The sequence below is a fragment of the Piliocolobus tephrosceles genome, chromosome 5, assembly GCF_002776525.5.
Source record: "Piliocolobus tephrosceles isolate RC106 chromosome 5, ASM277652v3, whole genome shotgun sequence".
In the NCBI taxonomy this organism is placed as follows: domain Eukaryota; kingdom Metazoa; phylum Chordata; class Mammalia; order Primates; family Cercopithecidae; genus Piliocolobus; species Piliocolobus tephrosceles.
In genome coordinates, this window is record NC_045438.1 from 32,754,721 (window position 1) to 32,767,323 (window position 12,603).

At 41.8% G+C, this 12,603-nt stretch overlaps 1 protein-coding gene across 1 annotated transcript in view; it reads right to left on the bottom strand.

The window, feature by feature from the left end:
- SLC2A12 (solute carrier family 2 member 12) overlaps positions 1–11,878 on the bottom strand; it is a 62,650-nt gene extending 50,772 nt beyond the window's left edge. Inside the window, exon 1 of the mRNA XM_023230702.1 lies at positions 11,576–11,878. Coding sequence (XP_023086470.1) covers positions 11,576–11,690 — 115 coding nt within the window. The 5' untranslated portion in view covers positions 11,691–11,878. The remainder of the gene's footprint in view (positions 1–11,575) is intronic.
- Positions 11,879–12,603: the final 725 nt, after the last annotated feature.

The following is a 12,603-nucleotide window of genomic DNA, read 5'->3' on the forward strand; positions in this document are numbered from 1 at the left end:
GCAGTTCTTTACTTGTCAAAAACAGTGGGTGCAAAACAAACTTCTGGAGTGTATTGTTGCAGTGGCTCTGACAGACTTTATCCCTTCTTAACACTAGTTTCATATTTCAAAATGCCATGAGTCACTGTCTTGCCTATCCAGCCCAGAGTTGTTGAAATCATGGAAATGGGAGTCCCTGAAGAGATACAGAAAGAGAAATGACCAGGCACAGTGGCTCCCACCTATAATCCCAGTGCTTTGGGAGGCAAGGCAGGAGGATTGCTTGTGGCCAGAAGTTCAAGGTTGTGGTAAGCTATGATTGTACCTCTGTCCTTCCACTGGGGCAACAAAGCAAGCTGTCTCAAACAAAAAATAATAATAATAAATAAATAAAAGAGAGAGAGAGAAAGGGAAGTGATAATGACAGGATGGGGGGATGGGACGGAAGAATCAATCAGGTGTTAGGGCAAGAAATTCTGACCCTCAGAGAAAGCAGCTCTGAGGGTCTGAGGAGCTCTTTCCCTTCCTTGCCTGGTGAAAGTTCCATCACTGTCAAATGAGGAGGAACATTGGCAGTCTATGGGAATCCAACATTTTATGCCCCAATCTTATACATTAGGCTCCCCATTTTATTTACTGTTAAATCCTAACTCATTGACAAATATTCGGGCTTTCAATGGTGTGGTGATTTTGCACTTCTGTCTGTATTTTTGTGGAGATTTTCTATGACAGATGGCAAAGAGGGAGGGAACCTGGAGAATAAACCCACAGCTGTCTTTCCTAGAGTCCCCTGACATCTCCAGGAAGGGGATACTCAATGTGTGTGAGCCTTGGTGAGCCATGGACATTTGAAAACTGACATCTCCGAAAGGATTCCCAGTCCACTAAACATTATTTAATCTTGAAAAAATAGTAAAAGACTTATCTGTACTTCACAATTTCAAAAGTATATAAATGGGATGGAAAGTTGTTTTTAAAAAAATTCAATGTGCTAGTGAGTACATAGCAACTTTCTGTCACTCTATATTTCCTAATTGATAAATATAAAACTGCAAAGACTCTTTTGGGAGGATTTGAAGTTGTTTTTATATTTTAAAAGGAGTTCCTGCACTCAATAATGGTTGAGAAACACCAATAGTGCTTTATAAATTATTTAATTAGGGAAATGAAATGGGAAGAATATAAATTATATTGCGAAGCCTGTGGATGAAGGTCCTTTTAGGAAGAGCAATTTACTAAAATTAATACCTGAATGACCCCCTGAACATTAAGGGTTAAACTCACCATTATCGTATTGATAATGGACAGATGGCCTATGGGAGAGAGAGAGAGGGAGGGAGAAAATCTGAAGTGCTCTATCAAATACAAAGGGGGGATTTTGATGAAAGAGAGAGTGAGACAGAGAAAGAGAAAGAGAAAGAGAGAATGAAAGGCTGAGAGAGCCCAGAAATAGAAAAAAAAAAAAAAAAAAAATAGAAGAAAAGGTCAGGACAAGTTGACAAGTTGTGGGAAATGGGGAGAGAGAGAGACACCAAGGGCTCAGTATGACAAGAAACCTGCGGATTTTTTACAAGCTGATTTACAAGAAACTCCTGGCCAGGTTAAGTGGCTCACACCTGTAATCCCAACAGATTACACACACATTTGGGAGGCTGAGGTGGGAGGATTGCTGCAGCCCAGGAGTCTGAGACCAGCCTGAGCAACATAGTAAGACCCTGTCTCTATTAAAAATACAAAAAGTTAGCGGAGTGTGGTGGCGTGCACTTGTAATCCCAGCTACTTGGGTGGCTGAGGCAGGAGAATCATTTGAACCTAAACGGTCAAGGCTGCAGTGAGCTGTGATTGTGCCACTGCACCCCAGCCTGGGCGACAGAACAACACTCTGTCTCAAAACAAAGCAAAACAAAAACCAAACACACACACTCCCCCCTAAAAAAACTCCTTATGGTCGATTTGACAAGAGAATGTTTAGAATGGGCCTACCTAATATTCGATTACACTACAGCCCTATTCAAGTGCTTAGTAAAAATCTACAAAGAGCATATATGAATGGGATTCGAGAATATGAAGGAAAGAGGGCTGCTGTCATCTAAGAATAGATTGGAGCAGGGATAAGAGAAAAGACCAGTTGCTGGAGTGGAGGGCAAGGACCCAGAAAAAGCAGGAAGTTGGTGCAGGAGGGTGATCAGAACCACGAAACTCCTGAAGTGCACTGTGTGTGTTTGGATGGGAGGCTGGTGGGGAGGAAGGAGGCATGTGGATTTAGCCACATGGGACCTGTGGTTATTTTTATTTTAATATTAAAAGAATGGTGACCCCATAAAGCTACAGAATTTGGAGACATGTAAATAAGGATTTCTAAAACTCCCTACTTCTGTCACCACTACCATCACTTTTAGAAATTTTCTTGATGTCTCAGGCCGGGGGTGGTGGCTCACACCTGTAATCCCAGCACTTTGGGAGGCTGAGATGGGCGGATCACCAGGGCAAGAGATCAAGACCATCCTGGCCAACATGGTGAAACCCCGTCTCTACTAAAAATACAAAAATTAGCCAGGCATGGTGGCGTGTGCCTATAGTCCTAGCTACTCGGGAGGCTGAGGCAGAAGAATCGCTTGAACCTGGGAGGCAGACGTTGCAGTGAGCCGAGATCATGCCACTGCACTCCAACCCAGTGACAGAGTGAGACTCTATCTCAAAAAAAAAAAGAAAAAAAAAAGAAATTTTCTTGATTTCTCTAAATTAATATGGTCTCCTTCCCAAGAATTCCTGCTTTCATGGTACTTAGTTCACAAAGGTTTTGTGACATCCTTTTTAAGCTAAGGAAGCTGTGCCTGCTGCCAGCTTCAGATTCCTTTGTCATTCTCTTTTCCTGCTTTGAACTCTGTGCTCCCAGAATTCCGAAATATGTGAAGCTCCCTGAATGTGCCATTCTCTCTTCTCCAAACATGTTCAAGCTATTTTCCCTCCTTAGAATGCTCTGTAAAACTACTGGCCTCAGTTATACATGCTCGGCTCAACTTAGCCATCCTGTCTTCCGGGAGTCTTCAGGGACTGGCTGAACTTCCCCCTTTGCTATCATAGTATTATCTACAATATCAAGCCATCTCTTCCATCAAAGGATTCCTGATCCCTCATCTCTCTCCGCTATTTGGCAATAAGCATCCACACTGTGAGGATGCCTTTCATTTATCACCAGACTCCAGGGCCTGGCATCATATCTGATTCCTACTACCCACTCAGTATTTGCTGAATGGTTATCTCGCAGTTATTTCGATTTTTATCTTTTTGATAAGTTGGTAAAACCTACGGACAAGAGTAATAGGCTGGGCATGGTGGCTCACGCCTGTAATCCCAACACTTTGGGAGGCTGAGGTGGGTGGATTACTTGAGGTCACGAGTTTGAGACCAGCCTGGCCAACATGATAAAAGCCCATCTCTACTAAAAATACAAAAATTAGCAGGATGTGGTGGTAGGCATCTGTAATCCCAGCTACTCGGGAGCTGAGGCAGGAGAATCACTTGAACCCAGGAGGAGAAGTTTGCAGCGAGCCGAGATAGCGCCACTGCACTCTAGCCTGGACAACAAGAGTGAAACTCGGTCTCAAAAAAAAAAAAAGAATAATGTCTTAGATACATTTTTTTAACCCTGAAGCATCCAGCACTGTGCCTCTCATGTAGTAGGTACTCAATATGTATTTGCAGAAGTAAAATGCTCTTTAGTTCAGCAATCGCTTCTTTACTCATTGACTCCTTCAACAATTAAGCATGTACTATGTGCCAGCACTGTCTGGCAGGCAAGTTTCATCTGATGGCTACTGCAATCAGCCTTCGTGGTTGCTGGCAGCATCGTGTTGAGATGTTTCCTAGGTTACATCTGGATTTAATGGCACTAGAAGGTGGTACTTGTGCCGCATGGATGTGATCCCTCATGCGTAGGCTTGAAATACAGAGAAAAAGGCATGATTCCAGCCTATTAAGAATCGCACAGAACTTTCCAAGCACTGTCAGTCAGCTCAGAGCTCTGATAGGTGCATGAAATACATATTTTATCCAGAAACATATAATCTTATAGAAATATACAAGTTACATAAAAAATTAGGAATTAACTAAAATAGAATGCAAACAAGTCCTGAAATGAGTGTAACTGGAACCCAAATTCACAGATCGGAAAGTAGAAACATCAGTGCTGGCTGGTAATATTGGTCGAGAGAGCAAACCTGGACTGGATTTAGGAAAGTGAGGTTTAGATCACTGTGCTGTCCTCTAATATCTGTGTTACCCAGGACAAGTCCCTTTGCTTCTTTCCAGGAGGAACCTGGGCTTAAAGGTGAAGGACAGTGTGGAATCAGAGACCTAATTAGTTACCGGCTAGACTTTGACAAGTCCCTTAAGGTTTGTGTCTCTCTGTGTCCTCATTCACAAGATACAGATAATAATATTACCTCCTCCGTAGAGTTATAAGAATGAATGAGACAGAAGAGTCCCTGGTACCTGGTAATAAGAGATTGGTAAATGTTGGCTGTCGTTCTTAGCCTCAGTTTCCTTATCTGTGAACTGGGGTGCCTCATTGCGTTGTTGTAAAGAAGGGATTACAGTAATAGAACCACTTGGCCCACAAGAATCATTCGACAAAGGCTCCTTTAATCTGAATCTAGAAGTAAAATCTTCATAATACGGAGGTAAAGCTTTGAAACAGTCTTTTACTGATAGCAACAGAAATAAAATAATACCTTATTTCCAGCGTAACAATTGTGTCTTTCATAAATTCTTGAATTCCTTTGCTTTCAAAATTGGCAGTACCTACATAATTGGGCTTGCAGCATGAAAAATTCCTCCTGTGATTTTGCATGAAGGTTTCTGCAGCTTAGTTTCCCAATATAAATAAAACATTTCATTAGTGTGAGGATGCGATCTCACCACACAAATTGACCCTAATTACAACTTCCGTTTCCCCTATTCTTAAAAACTTTGCACATCTGAAGCTGAGCTGTCATGGCTTTTTAATTAGCATTACACATAACTCCCAACGCTGACTTCCATGAAGTGTGGAGATGTGTGTGGGAGCAAGACATTTTGTATAAAATAGTAATGGACACTGCTAACAGTTCCAGAGCCCAGGGATGCCAGGCAGACCTGAGTCATGAGTTGTCTGAGAAACAGCTACTTTCAAGGCAATCACAATTTAACAGTTTAAAATTAAATTACACTTGCTTTACTTAAAAAATATATTCCTGAAAGTCAAACAAAGAATCACATTTTTCTACGTGGAATTTTGGCAAAACAGTATGAAATAAATCATTGTTCAAAAATAATGAAATATCCTAAAACTAGAATGATGTAGTAAATTATTTTAGTCTTATTATTATTTCTACTAAGTAGTTTAGAATAATTACGTGGGCAGCGGTGCCTCATGCCTATAATCCCAGCACTTTGGGAGGCTGAGGCGGGTGAATTGCTTGAAGCCAGGAGTTTGAGACCAGCCTGGGTAACATGGTGAAACCCTGTCTCTACTAAAAAATATATTTACAGAAATTATTACTAAAAAATATATTCACAGATTGGAAAAAGATGTTTCTACTTTCCGATCTGTGAATTTGGGTTCCAGTTACACTCATTTCAGGACTTGTTTGCATTCTACTTTAGTTAATTCCTAATTTTTTATGTAACTTGTATATTTCTATAAGATTATATGTTTCTGGATAAAATATGTATTTCATGCACCTATCAGAGCTCTGAGCTGACTGACAGTGCTTGGAAAGTTCTGTGCGATTCTTAATAGGCTGGAATCATGCCTTTTTCTCTGTATTTCAAGCCTACGCATGAGGGATCACATCCATGCGGCACAAGTACCACCTTCTAGTGCCATTAAATCCAGATGTAACCTAGGAAACATCTCAACACGATGGTGAGTGTTGTAATCTCAGCTTCTTGGGTGGCTGAGGCATGAAAACTGCTTGAACCCCGGAGGCAGAGGTTGCGGTGAGCTAAGGCCGCACTCCAGCCTGGGTGACAGAGCAAAACTCTGTCTTAAATTTTAAAAAAGAATGATTAGTATATTACTGAGGCATAGTCATTTAGCAAATGAATAAGTAAGTGTGCTATAACATGGGAAGAAAAATGATACCAGTGTGCAAAGACAAAACAAAATAATACAGAAAAAACATTTGAATTTATGATTTACTCTAATGGTAATATACTTGACTCAGTTTCAGCTGGGAATTATTTTGGGGATGTCAAGTTCAGTGACGTTAACTGAGATTGAGTACTTTCGAAGGGAAGAAGGGATGAGAAATCATCCACATTTGATATTTGGTCAAATAGCCTCTTGGGAAGGAGCCAATTCCAACTTTTCCTTTCTCATCACCATAACTTGGTATCTTTTAAGTGGCTTCCATTGCATTAATTTTTTCAATAACTCATCCTTCTGGGGGAAACTGTTCATGAGAAAAAAAAAAACTGAATGAAGGAGCTCTGACTCTACTCAATTTTAAAATCTTATATAACTCGTTTTTGCTCATACACTGAGTAAGTATCTGTTTCAACTGTTGCATAGTGGTGGAGGGCCTTTTAGAACTCTCAGAACTTTTTTAACCCAAAGGCTAGATAGTACAGAGAAAATGCTCCCTATGAAACCATGATTCAAAGACGAACTATTCTTGAATGAATAATAAAATCCTACATACCTACAGCAATTAAAAATTGCATTTTAAAATTGGCGGATTCATCTTTTGTATACACATGCAAATCTCAGCTCCCTTCGGTTGCTCCAAGGTAGATTCAGTATATTTTGAGTTCTGTCTCTACCAACTAGTGTAAGCCCTAGACCACTAAAGACCACCCTCTTGAGAATTCACAAGGAAGATACCCTGTGGGCTAATATTCAGGTCCTATCAGCTACCATCAGGCCTATTCCTGGGCTCTCAGCTGCCTCAGCAACTGTTGGTAATCTGACAGAGAGAAAGGTGATGTTGAGACTATTTAACAACTAGAACAGAGGCACCGACCTATCAGAATGGCTGTAAAAACTGGTTCAGGCATGCTGGTGTGCACCAGCTAATCTCAGCCTGCTCGCGTGGGCCCCACCGCTTGGCCGGCTGCTCTCAGGATGGCTTGATCTGGGTCTGCCAGGCCCTGGCAGGGCAGGCTTCCTGCAGCATGTGTCTGCTGCTACTTCAGAGCCCGGGAGGGAGTCTGTGGCAACTTCTCTGCTCTCTCTGGGTGACACGTCCTTAGAGAGGAGCAGGGCCACTGCTGCGTATGACGCATAGCACCCAGAGTTTGCAGAGAAACATCTCCCACCATGTTGACAGCCTTTTCCCTTCCCAGGAGATCCCAGAGGAGCCATTTGCCCAATGCTCAGAGTGGTGAAAAGCCTCAAATCTAGACTTTTGATGTGACTTCCAAGTGAGTTTAAATGTACAGTCACAGAGATACGCTGACTCTGAAAGGGAGATGTTTATGTTTAAATCTGGTCTCGTGACCACACAGAAGAGCAAGTGGTCCTCCATAATGACCTCCATAAATGAACATGTCTAAAAATCTTGTCATTCCAGCCAGGCACTGTGGAGCACACCTGTAATCCCAGCACTTTGGGAGGCCAAGGTAGGAGGATCACCTGAGGTGAGGAGTTGGAGACCAGCCTGGCCAGCATGGTAACCCCATCTCTACTAAAAATACAAAAAGTAGCCAGCTACTTAAGATGCTGAGGCATGAGAATCACTTGAAACCGGGAGGCGGAGGTTGCAGTGAGCTGAGATTGCGCCACCTTACTCCAGCCCAGGTGACAGAGCGAGACTCCGTCTCAGAAAAAACAAAACAACAAAAAAAACCTGTTATTTCCTTGGAAATGCGTATCACAGTAGACACAACCATTGTTGTCAGATATTGACTTGTTAAATACATATGTTTTTAAAGCACTATAATTTTTGTCACAGGTTTTGATGCTTGATTTTTTTTTAAATATATAGAAAGTGTGGAAAAATGGGAATGGCCCAGCATCAGAAACTCTTGAGATGCCTGGGTCTGCCCAAGGTAACTGGTCTCTTACTAGAATCTATCTTCTCACAACCAAAGCTCTGACCTCTGCTCAAGCTGGTTGGCCTGACTTTCTCTTCCCTGAGGATGAGTTTGTTTCCAAGTCTCCATCTCTTTTACAAGTTGACTTCCCCTAGAGCTGACTGACGGAGCCTGAGAAAGCCTGGCTGGATGAAATTCCAGGGGGCCCAGTTTAAGCTAAACTCAGGAGACCAGCACTCAGCAGGAACATAGTTAGAGTTACATCTCACATACTCACCACCTGCCCAGCTTCCATTTAGGAAAAAGGAATTCACAGCTTTAAAAGTGTTTCAGAACAACTGCCTTAGAATACTCATCTGCTGAGCAGTAGTGTGTATTTCTTAAATTTCAGACTGGGGCATCTTCAGAGGGGATGAAGGACAGTCCTTTCAGCTGGGTTCATGAGTCCCGTTCTCCATGTTCTGGGTCCCACTGCCAGAGAGTTCTGCAGTGCTGACACCCTGTACTCATATGGTAAATATTGTTCTCGGTTTCTGAACCTTTGGGCAGATGGGGGTGAAGGGAAACTTAAGAGGACTCTCTCCACAGCCAGTTGTTTGAATCATGACATAAAGGAAACCTGGGAGCTGAAGAAGTCAGTATTGAATCTCCTGGGCCAGAGGCCACCAGGGTCAGTTCTGCACCATCCTCTGTGTGACCTTGGGCCAATCACACATCTTCTGACCTCAGGTTTCCCTTGTGTGAGTTGCTCCATCCATCTAGTATCTCACTTCACTTATATCTATTGTCAACTCTAGGCACAAGAATTTCAAACTGAGCTTAATCCTGCCCTATACTAAGATGAATTGGAACATGTCCATGAAAGCTGAAAAAATTTACAAAAAATGTAACCACTTTGAGTCATAGCTTATTGAAAATGAATTAAGTTCATTAGCTTCTAGTCACTGGAATAAAGCATTCTTTTCAGTTAAAGAGGGTTAGTCAAGAAAGACCTGCCAAAATTTTTCACTGTGCACAGTAGCATCAAGGGAGTTCAACTGCAGACCTTAGGGGGTTGGTTTTGCTTTGTTTTTCAGTATCTCACATGATTTAATTATCTTGTCCTGAATTATATAACTCATTCCTCTTTGTGCTTTGATTTTTCCATCTAGGAAGATAGAAAAGCTTGGTACCTTCAAATGCAGACATATTATGATCATTGTTGAGCATAATTTAAATACTCTGAATTTCTTAGATGAAAGCAACTATAGAAGTTGAAAATACAAAGAAGCCAAAAGGAGTATTTGACAAGTATGATCTCATTAAATCTCAACACCTTCATAAAATAGATGAAGATACCATCCCAGTATTAATGAATGGAGACCTTGAGTAACTTATGAAAACCATACAGCAAGTCTGCACTATGCATTCACGTATACATATGTGTGTATAATTGCTTTCGGGTGCCAAAAGACATTTAAGACAAGTTAAGAAAATTTACAAAAGTAGGAAATAAAAGGTTTGCATTCATCTAAATGCATATAATATATAGCACAAATCGAAGTTGTATTCATCCGACATTTTAAGGAAACATTTAGGCTTTCTCTTCTACATAATGAAAGTTAATTTAAAATTAAGTTTGAAAGATAATTTATGGTACTTATTCATTTATTATTTCTTTACAACAACGAAAACAGCTGCACTTTAAGTTGAATTTTATGCATGTAACCAACTATTGCAAATGTAAATACACATTATCTTTCTTCTGGATAATTGTGAATTTGTACAATATAAGCTATTAAGAGCACATTGTACCTTCAAAGCCGTATCAAAATAAACAGTCCATTTTTAATGGTTACTACAAAAGGACTTCCTAGGCAGTTTCTTTTCATCTTCTTTGTGACATTATCACTGACTCTATTTAGTGAGTCCTTTTGTTAACATCACCACCTCAGCTTGCTCTGCAGTCTATACTGCAGCTCATGTTTCCAGGAATTTGGAGAAAAGAACTTTGCAACTCTTTCCTTTTATCTCCAAATATGTTTCCTTGCTCTGAGGGAACTTGTGGGCCAATGAGTAGCAGACACTTAGGGAAAAGGGTACCTCTGCATAAGAGACGGCAGGCCATATTGAAAGATGACCTCAGATATTCTTTTATTATTATTTTAGACAGAGTTTCGCTCTGTCACCCAGGCTGGAGTGCAGTGTCGTGATCTCAGCTCACTGTAACTTCCAAGCGATTCTTATACCTCAGCCTCCCGAGATTACAGGCATGTGCCACTATGCCCAGCTAATTTTTTTATTTTTCTGTATTTTTAGTAGAGATAGGGTTTCCACTCTGTTGGCCAGGCTTGTCTCGAACTCCTGGCCTTAGGTGATCTGCCCACCTCGGCCTCCCAAAGTGCTGGGATTACAGGCATGAGCCACTATGCCCAGCCTCATTCTTGACGAGAAGTGTGAAAGCAAGAGAAGACTGAGATCAGGACATGGAAGATGGAGGGTTCTCCACGCCTGAAGAGGGCAGCTTCATGCCTCGATGTTAGAGGTCACAGGTTCACTTCCTCAGGATCAGACAAACCCACAAGGCAAACGTCAGTATTAGGATCATTCCCAGGAGAAAGGCAGATGTCTTTTGTATCGTTTAATGTATTGGATTTTGCATGAAATTTCTATATGCTGCTTGGGAATGTAATATCTGATTAAGAATACAGAGCTGAGGAAAGTAGTAGGAAAGAGAAGATTATCTGTGTTTGTTGTCATTTCATATTACAATTACTTTCGATTCCTTTCAGCACAAACTAAATGAACAGGAAGAGGCAGCAAAAAGTGTACAATGTATTTGTGGGAATTGTAAATGTGGAAGTGAAGACCAGCCTCTGATTTATCAAAGATGGCTTAAATGAATTAAAACTTTTCCAAATTTCACCTTCAGAAGGACAACACAGCAAACAAACCCCAGTTTGCAAGGCCAGTTTCAAAAGAAGGCAGAACCCAGCAAAGCAAGCGTTTCAGGCTCTGAATAACGCTCAAATTCATCACAAACGTGCTGGGAATTTAAAAAGGAAGTTTGTGTTCTCATTGATTACATAACTAATAATTTTATGAAGCCTGTTTAAAATACTGATTTTCAAAACAGTGGTTATAATGTCAACTGGTTACACGGTGTCCATTTGTGACAACAAATGAAAAAGTGTGGGCATGCGTGTGCCTGTGTGTGTTTACAAATGAGACTATCTTTGCCAGTGGACCGTTCCAATATGAAAAAGATTCATACATTGTATTATGTAAACACGATTAAGGGGACCCATCATACCGGTGGTGAATGTGTAACCTGTATTTTCTTGGCACATAAGGTTCCACCAAGACTTCGATCTTCACAACATTACAGCTCAGAGCTATCCCACGTCCCACCAGACCCTGTCCCCTTCTCTCCACGCATCCAGGGCGCCCACACGCGCGCACGCGCGCGCGCGCGCACACACACACACACACACACACACACACACACACACACACGCAGATTCAGGAGACAGTACACTCGGGAGATGAGAACAGCTTGCTTCTCTGCGGTCACCGGAGCACCGCAGGCTCACTTTACCTCTCGCCCAGGGAGGATGCCGGCTGCCGCTGGCTCGGTAGCTGCCCTCCGTCTCCAGGGCTGTCCCCTTCTGGTTCAGCAGATTGGGGCCCTCCGTGTTTTCAACAGGTACCATGGTCACGTAGAAGTTACAGCCGCTCCCCTGCCACCGAACAGCCCCGGCCACCCCCGCTCCCAGGAGTGGTCACTTTCCCCATAATAGCATGCTAAAGAAGAGTGTGGGGAAAAACTTCGGGCAAAGCTAATGTGATTTGTGACCAACTTTGTTTCTATTTCCGAAGGCTTTGCCCTTTTCGGTGACACAGGCTGTTGCTATTCCAAGCAGCCTATCACAGGCAGGGGGAGGGCCGTGAGTCAGAGGATTGTTTTTGCCTTTAGATGCAGAGTTGGAAGCAAGGGGTTAAAAGAAAGGGAGCTCAGACTGAGTGTTTGGCCATTAGCTAAGGGTAGCTCTTGTACTCTAGCACCTTTGAAAAGAGGCAGAGAAAAGAAACATGCAGATTTAAATGCAAGCTGAGAGTGGGGATAGAATACTCGCAGATGGTATCAGTTAATCTTGCAGAAAGAGGAACAATTTATGCAAAGACATACCAGAAGGAAAAGTGTGTCAATTTTTCAGCAAGACTGTTATTCCAAAAGTCATGGTATTTACCAGCTTGCACAAAGCATAAAATACCTTTATTGTTTCAACCTGATTTTCATCTAGGTAAATGCCTGTATCTTTCTCTCCAAGGCCTGTCAGATAAATCACAGCCTGAGATCAAGAATACACAAACTCAGAATGCGCAGATTCTTTAGACTTTTTATATGCTGAGGTTACAGCAAAGTAATCCATTTTTTAATGCAGAATTGTCTTTAAGAGACAAATTAACACTGAATCTTCTATTAGATTTCATGTTTGCCTAGGTAGGAGGAGGATACTCCCCACTAAGAAAGACCAGACTAAGTGACCCATTATGTGGGTGTGGTGGTGATGTAATCTCAAACAAAATCAGGGCATGAGAGGATCTTTTTCTGATTTGTGAACA